Here is a 13,985-nt window from a genome sequence, read left to right on the forward strand (position 1 = left end):
TTTATTCTTGAAATTTTGCAAGCCTTAGGCACACATCAGAGTAATTAAACCCCCGTCATACTCTCACTACTCTTTCGTATTCATTTTGTCTCAAGACAAAAGTGAATTGCATATTATCGGATTTCTTCTATCCAGACAAAAAATGGACGAAAAGCTCAAAATAAATGTAAACGAAATATCCACGGATGATAGGTTTTTTTAGTTATTTGTTCTAAAATCAAAATTTTCTGTTTTGGAGCAGCTCAACACAATATAAGAAGAAACCTCTTCTACAAAGTCTGACTCAGCATTTTGAAAGAGGCCCTGAGACGAGGTTAGGGGACGAGCGTCCCCAAAAGCCGCGTTTTGTTGTTTCTTTCAACCGTGTTTTGTATAAGGACACTGGAAACAAGGGTGGTACTCTTTTTGAAAAAATAAACAAATTCAATTCCATTCAACAGGGAAGTCGAGTTGTGGAAGCCATCAATCGTAGGAACTTTTGGCTTCGCGAACGGTGAAAGAGATTTCCTGATTTATATTATTACAGGTAAATTGTTCTCCTGCCCTTGTCCTTCTTTATTTAACTATGTTACGTCGTGAAAAGAAAGGTTTGTTTATTGCTTTGCGTCTCTAGCTTATTAGAATTGCATTTGATAAAAGTTTCTTTTTGTGCAATTTCCTATTTTTTGCAATTTTCCTTTGTATCCTGTCAAGTAAGAGAAAAATGGTTTTAAAATTTTCAAAATTCTGCAGGGCGGAAGTAAAGTGTGTTTGCCCCCAGGCGGACGTCACAAATATTTGGTGTTAGACTCACCAGACCGACCCTATTTTTTTATCAAAAGTTTTGATATACTGAATCGGAAAAGCTAGAATGACAAAAAAATTATTATACGCTTGTTGTCTTCCCACGCCATTACCCACCATTATTATTGTGCTTCGCTTTAAAATATGAAAAGGTTCCTGAGAACTAGTTGAAAACGGCGAGTGAAAACTCCATTTCAACAAGGTGCCCAAGTTATCATTAAATATCTGAGGTTTAACGGCACAGAGTGATAGGCCACTACAATTTTTTTGGCATTTTAGAGTTATCATTCCCCGACCGACCGACTCTATTTTTGGTGCTCAAATGACTCTAACACCAAATATTTGTGACGTCCGTCCCATCATATTCCCCTTGCTATGATTCATTATTTGGCGATTCAGTTTGACGTCATAACAATTTTTTGGAGGTAAAAGGTTCCGCATTTTAAGTGAAGAGAGTTTTAAGAACAAATGGGAGTTTTAAGAGCAATGTTAGGAAGTTTGAGCAAAGATAATTTTTTGGAGCAAAATCTAGATAGCTAAGCATCATTTCCAGACAAATTTTTATTGTGGTTACCTTTTGTTAGCTAATTATTCTTCCATTTCCACATTAGTTAATTAGGTTTGCGTAGCTTAAAATGAGCATTAAATAAATACTCTAGGACTCGTCATCTAAGCCATTGCCTCTCCTGGAAATATTAGACATGGTATATCCCTCAATATTTGTGAGGCTAGCCATGTAAAATATGCCCATACATCCGTCTACCAGCCACCAATTATTTTGCTTGATAGACAGTCTAAACTGGTCATCAATTATAATCTGGAATAGGGGTAATTAAACGTTTTTATGCCAACTGGTTTTACTATGGAAAGTTCTTGTGTCTATTATGTCCAATTCTTTAGTGTGTGCATAAGGAACTTTTAACGATGTTGTTAATGGACAGCACCAAGTATGTAATTCACAGAGAGTTAAATGAATTTTGACTATATTTATTAAAGTTCCAAGAATTTTAAGCTAAAATGTCAGACATTTTTAATGTGCACAGTCTGTGACAAGCTTTAAACCAGCATTTCTTGACAAATGGTTAGTGATAGACTTATTTTTTTCCGACAGGAAAAGGTTCTTAAGTTTTTCAAATAAAGGTAGCATTGTAATAAATAAAAGAAGTGATACATAATTCATGTACCTGGCTATAATTAAGCATTGACTGTATATAGAAACCCGCTCTAACGTTAATTAGGTATCAGGTGCCGATGAGCCACAAACAGCTGCATAAAATTCAGGATTTTCTCTCAAATTTTCCAAACTTGCCAGAATTATTTCTAAAATGTGACCACACAGTGCTTTCAATTTCATTAACCTGGTCATTAAAAGGACAGCCTGCAAAGTAGTGCACAGGCCCCTTGGCACTAATAATAGTGAATACTGACAATGCTTGGGCCATGCTTTAAAATATGTGTAGTTAGCATCATTTCTGATAACATAAGTAAGTTGGTCAGTTGGGTGAAAGTTTTTCCATAAATTAAATTAATATAAATAAAGGGCTGCGAAGCAGCAACAGGCTCCTTATGTTCACAAGCAAAATATACTCGACAATACTATCGAGAATTTTTTTTAGCAATTTGAAAGTCCCCAAACAACCTCGTCTCCAGGACTCTTTTTTCCTTTTTGATAATGGCTTGTGTCCAGTTTTTCTTTTTACAATGAGAGTCTTGACTCTCATTGTGCAGGATCACTTCTGTTTGGTACGAGTTATTAGAAATCGTGAATTCGTATAAATGCATTCGTTTTTCAGCAAGTACAAACGGCATACAAGTTTTGAAATTTTTCTATAGAAAACACTACAAAGAGATAAAAGGCACGAAGTTTTTCCAATTTTCTCACTGCTTTTACATCTTCTTTTTTTTTTCAGGTAAATCAGAAGAAAAAAAATTTTAGCAATCTTTTTTTTAAAAAAGGAAAATATCCAAATTACGGTGGACTTTATTTTAATAAATAGTGAGTTTTCCTATAACTTCAGCAGGAACTAATTTTTGCAAAATTGACAAAAACTCATGATATTTGCAAAAAATAATTACCTTAAGTATATATTTATTTTTTCATATTGATGTACTTTTTTATTTATCTGCAGAGCACGTCAAATAATTATAAAAACTGACATTTAAAAATTAAACTTATGTTAGAGTGTTATAATGCCTATGAAATGATATCCTTACTCAAGGGTAAGGATATCATTTCATAGGCATTAGTGTTGCTGGTGTACAGAGATGACATATTGTATTGTAATAATGCCTTTACCATATTTTTCACACAATTGACAGTGCCAGTACACGTTTTTTTTTTTTTAATATGCAACCAAGCTACTGAGGGCTACTGCTGGGTCAAATTTTTAAGGAACTGCTTACTTATTAAAGATACTATGATAATCTAAAAAGCAACCTACAAACAGTTCTTTAAAAGATTGAAAAGTCTTTTAAAGAACTCTTTTTTGTAGATAATTAATGAATAACCTCTAATAAAAATCGTACGCGTAAGCTGGAGTCATGTTCTGTTGTCAATAAACCATTTTTACTTAAAAATTTTCAGTTGAAATCTTGTATCCTACATTATCCTTCACCACCCACTTGTCCTACAGAAAGTCGTTGAGTTTGCAGTTTTTTTGCAGAACGACATTGAAAATGGTTAGGTTAATTCAAAAGCTTACAAAAGTGGAACAATAGAGATGCTATGTTTGCACGCCCACATTAACTTCAAATTAGAACAGAAATAACTTTTGTGCGTCTGGAAATGTGAAAGGCTGCAAGGCAGTTTTAATCAATATATAAAACTGTATGCCCGTGGAAGAATCCACTGTATTTTTTAATCCATGCAACGTGCATCAAAAAATCAAACAATACAAAAGTGTCCAACAACTGCAGTATATATGTGACATTTAAAATTTAAATCTACTAAAATAATACTTGCTCTGACAATTCAAAAATCTCCTCTACCACAATATTTTAAGGCAAAATGTCAAAGGAGACTAAATTCGAAATAGCTCTTCCTGTCTATTTAATAATGGCCTTACGAACAAAGGTTTGCACAAAATAGTAGTTGTGTGGATAAATTCTGAATGAACAAAAATCAGTTCTTTTAGCATGTTGCATATTGTCTTTACCCACAACATCTTACACGAAATGTTAAAGTCTACAGTTTGGGAAGAAATTAAAAAATAAGTTATTTCTGTACTTTGTCAGGAGTTTTTTGCAGGTAGATAATTTTGTGAATCGAAAAAAAAACGTTTTTGTTTTTTTATGAAATAAATTATTAATTTTGTTATTAATCAAGAACGTATGTACTTCTGCCTATTGGTCAATTTCACTTAAGGACAAACTAATTATTACTGATTTTTTTTTTTTTTTTTTTTTGATTTACAGTTACCTTGGCCAAAATACGTGAAATTCCCGTCATAGTTAACCACATATTATTTTTATAGACTCAAAGTCATGGTTCATTGTTGCGTACCCGGATGTAAAAATACGCATCATCATAAAAACAAGAAAGATGAATGGAGCGGTCAAGATTCTCGAAACTATTCCCTCCATGATCTGCCGAGTGAAGATCGAATGGACGTGCGAGAACTGTGGATAATGGCTATAAACAGAACTACCCTACCAAAAGATGTTGCAGTGTGTTCTGATCATTTCACAGAGGATTGTTTTGATGAGAAGTGGGAAGAGTATAAACGAAAGTACGGACCAACCAAAGTTAAAAGAAAGTTGAAACTCGACGCCGTACCTACGATATTTCCTGGCAGGATTTTCATTCACGAAAAAGTGCAGCGAATCAAAGAGAACTGGAAGAACAAAGTTTTGCAGAAACAGCTCGAAATGGAGCGCTTGAGGCTAGAACGCGAATACAAGGACAGGTTTAAGCTTACGCAAACTGAGTGCACATGCAAGTGTCGTTGTAAGCTAAGGAGGAAGCACTTCACTCAACAAGTTAATTTTAATTTCAAATTCATGAACGATGTCGGGGTGCAATTCCCAACAGACATCACGCAGATGGTGAAAGACGATCACTCCTACACACAAGGTAAAAACAAAACAGGGAAGGTAATTAACACTAGATCGAGCGCTGCTGCTAGAGCTAAGCAGAAGACATCGACTGATAATTCTCCAGTTAAAGCAAGCACCGACACTGCTACTGATACATCAGATATCGAAACCAGTCTAAAGAGGAAGCTGGATGAGAGTCCCAAGAAGGAAAGTTCTACGGAGATTACGGAAAAGGAGTCCGACCCCAAGAAGTCGAAAGTTGACGAGACAGAAAAAGAAGACGATGATGAAGAAGAAGAAGAAGAAGAACAGGAGGAGGAAGAGGAGGAGGAGATACAAGATGAAGATTATATTCCTGAAAATGAAAAGCTGCAATTGGACGATGAGGAGTCTGGTAAAAGTGACAAAAGTAACTAGATGCATTTTTATGGCGAAGCCTGTGCAGTATATTTTTAAGAATATCTCTATCCTATAGTATTTTAAGGTTATAGAAAACATTAGAACTGACTTTTCTTGTAACCTATGTCTGTGTTTGTATGTTTCTAAAATTGAGAATAGTGAATGTTATGGTGTCGTATACCATGTTTTCTTTTACTTTTAATATCTTATTAATCTAATTCTCCAGAAATTAAAATTAATCTTAGTTTAATTTATTGTTATAAAAATGTATTATTAAAAGTTCCAAGCTCCCTCCCTTTTTTTCTTTTATTTTTATTTACTGCATACAAAATATAGACGAGTGGTTTTTCGTTTCTCACATTTCTTGTTTTTCACATTTTCTGTTTTTTTCATGTGAACAGAGTTGTCGGTTCCATCTGACTCCCAGAAAAAGTTGGTAATTCTTCAGAATTTATATGCAGTTCTCTTATACGCTTTTCCTTTTTTATATAATAAAACCAAAACCTGGTCATTATTTTTTTCTCTATTCTTAACGAACCTTTATTTTTAACCTGAAATCCCAGCCTTATGGATCATAGTCTAAAAAAACCCGTGTATTTTATCCATTCAAAAACCTATACACAAATTGCGTCATTTATATGAAGTGTCATTAACTCAACTAAAAGGTGTACATATTTTGAACGTTTTTTTTTTCGACATTGTTACGACAACTAAAGAATAATATAGTTTTACTGTGGTATATCAACTTATTGTCTGGACGTTGTTTGTTTGTTTCGACTGTTGCCTTTAGTGGTCAAATTAGTGGCGCCTCAAATTAGCAACGCCCTTGAATTAGCGCTGTTCGGAATTAGCACAGTGCTCGATTTAGATCGGCCATCGAAAACTATGACTTTCGAACTCTGTGCCACTAATTAAAAAAGTTAGCAGTCTTGTTTTGGCCCTTCGAACTACCAAAAGCGGTAAAGCGACAACGCTGAGTCGCAAAACAATTTCGTCACGCATGCTCAGTGACAACAAAATTAGCGTTAGCGCTAACGTTTCGTCCATTGATATCCGGCTTTACGTTGACCAAATCTTTAGACGTGAAACTGATCAGCCCTCAGACAGGATGGCTCGTCAAACATAGGTCAGTTGAGAATGTCCGTCTTTTGACGGATCCAACCCAAATGAACAACAAATGTAATTGTCTTAAGATGACATTTTGATTAGACAGGCCAAAGTACATAATTCTTGCGCTTCAAAACACCGTTTAACAAGATTATGTCCTGAGCGTCAGGCACATGCTAATTACTGGTGTTTTTATTCATACCCTGAGCGTCAGGTGTATGAGAGATGCCCTGAGCGTCAGGGGCTTCATCATGCCCTGACCGTCAGGCGCATGTTTCTTATTCACATGATGACTACACTAGAGATGCCTTGAGCGTCAGGCGCATCGACATGTCCTGAGCGTCAGGCACATGCTAATTACTGGTGTTCTTATTCTACAATGACTTTTATCATAACATTACTTGCCTAAACGGGTGACGAAGGAGGCCTAACACACCAAATTCCCCCATATTGTAAAAAGGAACTATTGCATAATTCTCCAATATGACGTGACACAATGTAATAACACAATAATAAATTCACATATGTAATCGACTGACACTGCCATACTTTATTGCACCAACACTCACAGCTGATATTACACAATGCAGTCATAAAAAAAAAAAAAATAAATGTAAATAAAGAAACTGTTAACGTTAAATAATATCAAGACAATTTAAGTATGTCAACAAATTACACTGAACACACTAAAGAAGCCTCACATTCCATAGCCTAGTGATCTTATTAGTCATTGGCAATATTATTACACCAGTTTTCTAAAACATTGTAATTAAGTGAATATATTTGCGATAACAGTCACATCCTGGCTAACCAGATCTTACAGACTCCAAATGAATTTTTTTAACTTGATATGAATGTTAAGAATGTTATTGTCCTATGAACTAAAATCATGTGGTGATAAGTGTGTAAGAGGATTCCATTTGTGTTTGATAGGAGAGATGTACTCTGATACTGACAATGGCTGAAAATGTCACTAATACTAAGTAATGCAACATAGTTTTTCAGAGACTACCCCATTCAAAGTGGGGCAGTCCGAGCATTTCCCGACTAAAGTTAAATGATACAAAATGGGCTCGATAAACAATTGACACACTGTTCGGAATTAAAAAAAAATAAAGACGAGTCGGACTAAACTGCAACGTTCCAATCTGTAACTACTTTGATTAATGCATTTGCAATGCGATCTTGTTTGATCTGACTCTGCAGCAGGAGTTGTTAACTGTTTATGGCTAGCTAGCTGCATTTTGATACTCGCAGCAAGCATGCATGAGTCAGTTTAATCCCAACTAGCTTGATGCATGCAATGTCAATTTACCATCATGTCAAAAGTTAGTCCTAGGTCATCAAATGATAAGGCAGCATGTAAAAAGAAGGTACAATGTGTTTAAAGATAGAACACAGTGTTTAAAGATGATCCGCCCATTTACAAGCCGTGTTCTAAGAATAGCCCACTCACATCAACTGGGTTTCTACACAAGTATATTTTGTAAGCAACCATTTAAAGGGCAATTGTTAAGCAAGTATTTTATTCAAAAGTAGAGTTGCTTATAAAAAACAACGCGTGTGGTACTATTATTAACATATTTTCGTTGTGGTAAATATTAGTGACTAGTGCTTAGGCCTCGCCTCGTTCGGCAGTCACAAAGTCTGTGATTCAGACCAGAGCGCAGGCATGTTTATCAAGTGCTGTATCAAGGCTACGAGTTAACCTATGCTAAGTTGGACAGGCATGCCGACATATACTTATGAATATATTTTCAAATACAAGATCCACATTGATTACAGTCTCCCCAACAATGAAACATCCCCAACTTTTATGAGCTCTCTTAACGGAGTGGCCGCCATCAACTTCATCAACAAGGCAAAATACCTTGGGAATGAGATTGGGCTATCCTGTGCAAAAAATTGAGAATAATAATTAAAAAGTTTCTCAACGCTCACATAAAAATCCACACGGGCGCTGAATTAAGAGGAGACTTTGATTAAAAATGTATCGATTTTTGATACTGCCTTATGATGTGATATTAAAATGTTTTAACTTCAACATCCCAAACTTAATGGAGAAGGGCGTTAAGTTTAGCATTTGTGGTATTCAAAAAAATTAGCCGTTGGCCCGTGGAAAAATCCACGGGTTCGCCCACCGCAGCCATGCTACCATTTTGCGTGACAGACAGACGGACGGACGGACAGACGTATACGGGCATTATAACATAGATTGTTAAGCTTCAATCTGTTTATTTGTGCAGAAGATAGATTCACACCGTATTGATGATATTTCCTTGCGTTTACTTTCGCTGTATTGGTAATGAAGAAATACACTTTTTTTACTCCAGATTTTTAAAAATCTGGAAAAACAAGAAAGAAAAGAATTGGATTAAAAACCATTAAACAAACACAATAAAAATTATATGCTAATTCATAACAAATCAAATTCAGCCTTTATTTGCTCAAATTTTTTGTTTTGTCTGAAATTATTCGATATACCAGATGATTGGGCCATTATTAGTCCCTCAAATATCACTTGTGTTCAACCTTCCCTTTTTGATATTGAGGTCGTCAAGTGACGGCTTTGACATCAGGCTACAAACCCTGGAGACGAGGTTGCGTGCTGCTATAGTAATGAAATTTTCACTAATATAATATCTAAGCAGCCTGGCATGTTTTAAAAGACTTTCCATAGTAATAACCAAGATGCTGACATCAGGAATTTTAATTTCACGTCTGGTTCTCTAATCATTGGAAATTCTTTGCAGTTTTTTGTTTGTTTTTGAAGTCATGTACGCACTTGATTATACAATCTTGAAACCAGGAAATCTTGTATTTTTTCTGATATCTGGAACGGATGTCAGAAAGATACACGATGCTCTGGGTACGAGGTTGCATTTTATATTTATGACGCTTGATGTGTGCTAGGCAACTATCACACCCGTCTTTTGCATCAAAATACCTTATTTATACATTACTGCCCTCCAATTCGCTGGCTTTAAACACTTGTCTTTTGTTATTAGTTATAAAAACGCGTAATATTTCTCCATTAAAGGCGTTTATTAAATATTTTGGTTTTAGGAGGTGGCCTTTTATTTAAAGGGAGCGTTTCAAAAAGGGGGCATTTAAAAAGGGGGCGTTTACTAGAAAGGTATACAATAAAAACAACTCAACCCACTTATTCGTTTGAAATTACAAATTAGAAACATTCTCCAAACCAAATAGTTGCAAAAATTTATACAGGATACAGCCACCTATCAATGTGGATCCCGTGTTCTGAGTGTATACATTAAGTACACACCACACTTGTGTTTACGCAGCGAACTCTATAATCAATAGAACAAGCAATACTAGAACACGTGCTTTTATGAGAATTTTCAAATCTTGGTTAATGTTTGATGTTGATGTTTGATATTTTTTGAGAACTTCATCCAATGTCTTTTTACGTGTTTCTCCAAAAAATTGCCAAATTAAAAATATTTTGACAAGAAATTAAAAAGATAAGAATATGTCAAAATAATCTTAGCCACATAGATGATCAATTGAATTGTTCACGATGATCAAAGGAATTCATTTACGTGTTCTCTGTGTGTAGTTTTTTTTTCTCAAAGATTATCCAATATCGCTTGAGCAGAAAGAATAGGGTAATATTGCCACCGACGAGTTTATCACGCTTCGGTTTTAGATCTTCTTTATTCAGTGGACTGGACCTCTCTGACTAAAAAAAGTGAAGCTACTCCGTTTGTTGACAGTGTTAAAAAACAACCACACGGCTTTTCTTACCTTTTATTTTTAAATAACTTCTAATTTGTTTCGTCTAAACGAAATTAACCTTATTTATTGAGAGGGACCATGAATACTGGAAAGCTAATCAACCTGTGATTGAATTTCTGAAAATCCCGCCCTTTTGCTTAAGAATCACGTGACAACGTGATACCGAGGTTATTTCTGCAAGGCCTGTGCTACACTAAAAATAAATCCGATGTGTGTTATGTTTGTTTTTTGTTTCCATTCTAGTTAACGTAGATTAGCATTTATTTTGAACTGGAGAAAGCTTAAGGATTTGGAACAAGATAATGTTGAAAATACTCGGATCGAAACTTCTCTTAAAAACACAAAAAGCTTTTTCATATCAATCGTTTTATCGCCTATTTTGGGACCATTCATAGTCTTTTTCAATAAGATTGTCCGTCAATGATACAATAATTTATACAGCCTTCGAAAAAAATGAGAATATTGAAAAAGTATTAACTGATGATCCTACTGCTATCAATAAATGATTAATTATCAAACTTGGTAAAGGTGATGCTGTTCAGAACCAGCAAAAAACGTTCAAATTGGATCCTAGATGTTAGATATCGTGATCACAAAATCCACGAAACAACTTCATACAAATATTTGAGATTGATTCTGGACCAGTTTTTATCGATGACTGGGAACTTCGTCAAAATTATAAAAAAGCTGATATGATAGTTGCGTTGCTACGAAAACTGGGGAACTACACCGGCCTTGCTGTGTCGAAATAAAATTACAAATGCATGATTCTTCTTGTACTCACGTATTTGTCTACAGCTATGTTATGTTTTACTACAACTCAAGTGAAAAGTTTAAAAAAGCCTTGAATCGAGAGTTTCTAGAATTGCTCAATCTCAATCAATAGCAAAGTCGATCACTGAGAAACGAAAACTAGTTTTGCACAGTTGTCAAACAAGTGTTGTTGAACCAATGTTGCTCATTTTACACAGGATATTTCGAGGTAATAAACCACGTCGGCAACACCTCAAATAATGGTTTGCTGGTGCGTCTACGAAAAGTGATTTAAGTTGTTGTTTTCGTTCTCAGTGATCATGAACCTTTTCACCGTCATTGGCTGGACTTTCGTGCAAAGTTGAAAACTAACAGCCGTTTCGTAGCGCCTTTAAACTTGAATTGGGCAGAAAAGCTGTCATTTTGGAAGTAACGAAACTATATAATGGCTTACCAATTGAACTCAAAAAAAAAAAAAAAAAGATTTGAATTTATTTAAAAAAGATTTTAGACTTCATTTTAATGTTTAATATCTAATATTTCCTAATGGCATCTATATTATAATGCCCGTATACGTCTGTCTGTCTGTCTGTCACATAAAATGGTAGCTTAGCTGCGCAATAGCGAGAAGCAGGCAATGTGGTATAAAAAAAACGGGCGAACCCGTGGATTTTCCACGGGCTAAGACTAGTTTTTATAATTGCTCTTCTTTTCCCATCTCCTTTGCTCTCAGATAATAATTCTTTTTCAATGTTTGTCATTGTGGTAGCCTTTGGGTCTCTCAATGATTTTTCAGTCTCTAAACGTTCGTATGGCGGAATGTTTTAGTATCTAATGTTGTTAAGCTGTATCATACATTAATTGATTTTATTTTATTCAAACACTTATTTCATCGATAACAGTATTTATATTAATAATGTATAAATATTCTAAATAAATAAATATAATAAATCAATAAATAATAAATTATTCTTTACAATTTGAAACCAACTTTAAACAAGAAGCCCTGGGGGCTCTAAGAATTTCCGCGCGCTACTAAAATATTTGATGAAAACCTAATTCGTTGTGTTATTGTGCCAAACATTCGAAGGGGTTTGGTGCATGAACCTCTGAAGATAAAGCACACTAGTGACATTATATCTTACAACAAACGCAAACAAAACCAAACGTGTCATTAAACTCACATTTTAAAAGAAATTGCTAACAAAAAATACAGCCTATCATTCATGGTTGAAAGTCTTGCGATTGAAACGTTTATGGTCTTAAACGGCATTAGTTGACAAAAAATCAAAATTTTGATGTGACCATCATTTTCAGCATACTTTTTTTATTAACTGTGTCAATTTTAGTCGAAAATAAAGCAGTTTTAATTTTTGGATAAATTTTGGCCTAAAATGGCATTTAAGTGACAAAAATCAAAATTTTGATGTCACCATTATGTTCAGCATACTTGTTTTCTTAACTTTGCCAAATTTTGTTGTTCCGGGCGCGGAAATTCAATAAATAAAATTAAGAAAAAAGCATACACTAGTTAGTTAAAATATTTTTTGGAAAAACTGTTTCACTGAACCTCGTCCCCAGAGTCTTGTGGCCCCTGAGCAGTTAACAAGGCAATATGCCCTGGGAACGAGGTGATTGTGTTTCTCAGTAACAGTAGGATGAGTGCGTTTTAATACTCAACGCTCTTATAAATCATCCTCATCCCCAGGGTTTGTTGTCAAAGCCGGTAGCGCCGGCCTTGATGTCAAAAAGGCAAAAGCCCCTGGGGATGAGGTTGCTTATAAACTAGTTTTTTTTCTATATAATAGCCTTTGTACGTTGAGATTACTACACGGGAGTAACCAACTTCGAAGTAACTGTACTAAAATTTGCAAGAAATAACGAATGTTGGTTATAATAAACATTTTTTTCGTTTCACTAAGATAAACCTGTACTAATTTGCTCTTCGCTAGTTCCCAGACCTGCGCGGTATGAAACTCCGAATGGGATTTTCTTTCATGATTGAGAATTACAGTTTGCTCTGGGTTTTAGGTAAGAATTTGACTTAAGATCAAATAATTGCGGCTGAATACTAATTTTTTTAGCAACGATTTTAGGCATTTTTAAAAATTGTGACTGTCTGCTAAGAATCTGTTAAACAATCCCACCATCAAATTTAAGGCAAATTTCAAGACGGCTGCAAAATGGCACAACATTTGAACCAACGTAGGTTGCCAACATTTGTCAGTTAACACCATTTATGTCTGTGAAAATTAATGAGAACGAAGTGTCGCTTATGCTTGCAACTTTGAACCCTGACAAAAAGCGCATGACATACGGCACAACTAAATGAGGAACTTGACTCTCTAACAAAGGCTTATGAATTCATAAATTGATTGTCACACACATGATGATGAGTAAGCATATATGTCATGTTATTTCAGTTTGTGTCATGTTACTTTGTTACTTTTCAACAGGTCATCGTTTTTTTATTGATGCAATTTTATAACCTCGTTTCCAAGGTCTTTTCTATATATTTATGTAGATACCTATACCAATCTCGACATCAGAGCATCCTGTAAATTCTTTGACATCGAGAAAAAATTGATAAATTGATAATGCTTTACCTGCGAGGATTCTTAGTTATAAACAGGGGTCAGGCAGGATCCATCAACTTCCAGAAGATCGTCCTTAAATTTCAGAAAAGCCCAAGTTGAACCCAAATATATCATGTTAGAAAACGTGCGAATTCTTTTAAAATATATTTTCAACTGTGAGCACATGCAGAAAAATATTTTATTTTCACTAAACCATATTTTTGGTTTAGTTACCAATATTTTGTACCGACCAACAAAATTTTTGTCAATTTTTTTTTTTGCCGACTTTTATAACCGATAAGGTATACATTACTCCGTGCCGCACTGCACACTTCCGAATTCGTTTCCAAGTTTATTTAGTTGGCGACAACCAATTAGTTCTAATGAAAACAATATCTACCTCAGTACGTGTGGTATCACTTTGCTATATTGCGTAACATAAAGTTTGCAAACAATACGTCGTATGATTTTTCATGTAGCTTTCGCACATGTGAAAATCTTTATCTACATCATTGCAAATTATTAACAATGAATTTATTAGAAGAGCAGAAGCAGGCTGTGCCAAAACGTTGA

The 13,985-nt window shown here is 34.9% G+C and overlaps 1 protein-coding gene across 1 annotated transcript; it reads left to right on the plus strand.

Moving 5' to 3' along the window:
* The first annotated feature begins 396 nt into the window (after positions 1-396).
* LOC130649375 (DNA ligase 1-like) lies at positions 397-5,956 on the plus strand. The gene is made up of 2 exons (XM_057455645.1): positions 397-526; positions 4,257-5,956. Exon 2 carries the CDS (start codon positions 4,267-4,269, stop codon positions 5,233-5,235), a length of 969 nt encoding a protein of 322 aa, XP_057311628.1. The 5' UTR covers positions 397-526; positions 4,257-4,266; the 3' UTR covers positions 5,236-5,956.
* Positions 5,957-13,985: the final 8,029 nt, after the last annotated feature.

This window comes from Hydractinia symbiolongicarpus, chromosome 7 (assembly GCF_029227915.1).
Source record: "Hydractinia symbiolongicarpus strain clone_291-10 chromosome 7, HSymV2.1, whole genome shotgun sequence".
In the NCBI taxonomy this organism is placed as follows: Eukaryota; Metazoa; Cnidaria; class Hydrozoa; order Anthoathecata; family Hydractiniidae; genus Hydractinia; species Hydractinia symbiolongicarpus.

Bases quoted from the DNA above. Each gene is read 5' to 3' on its own strand.
- LOC130649375 (XM_057455645.1), top strand. From the start codon at position 4,267: ATGGTTCATTGTTGCGTACCCGGATGTAAAAATACGCATCATCATAAA.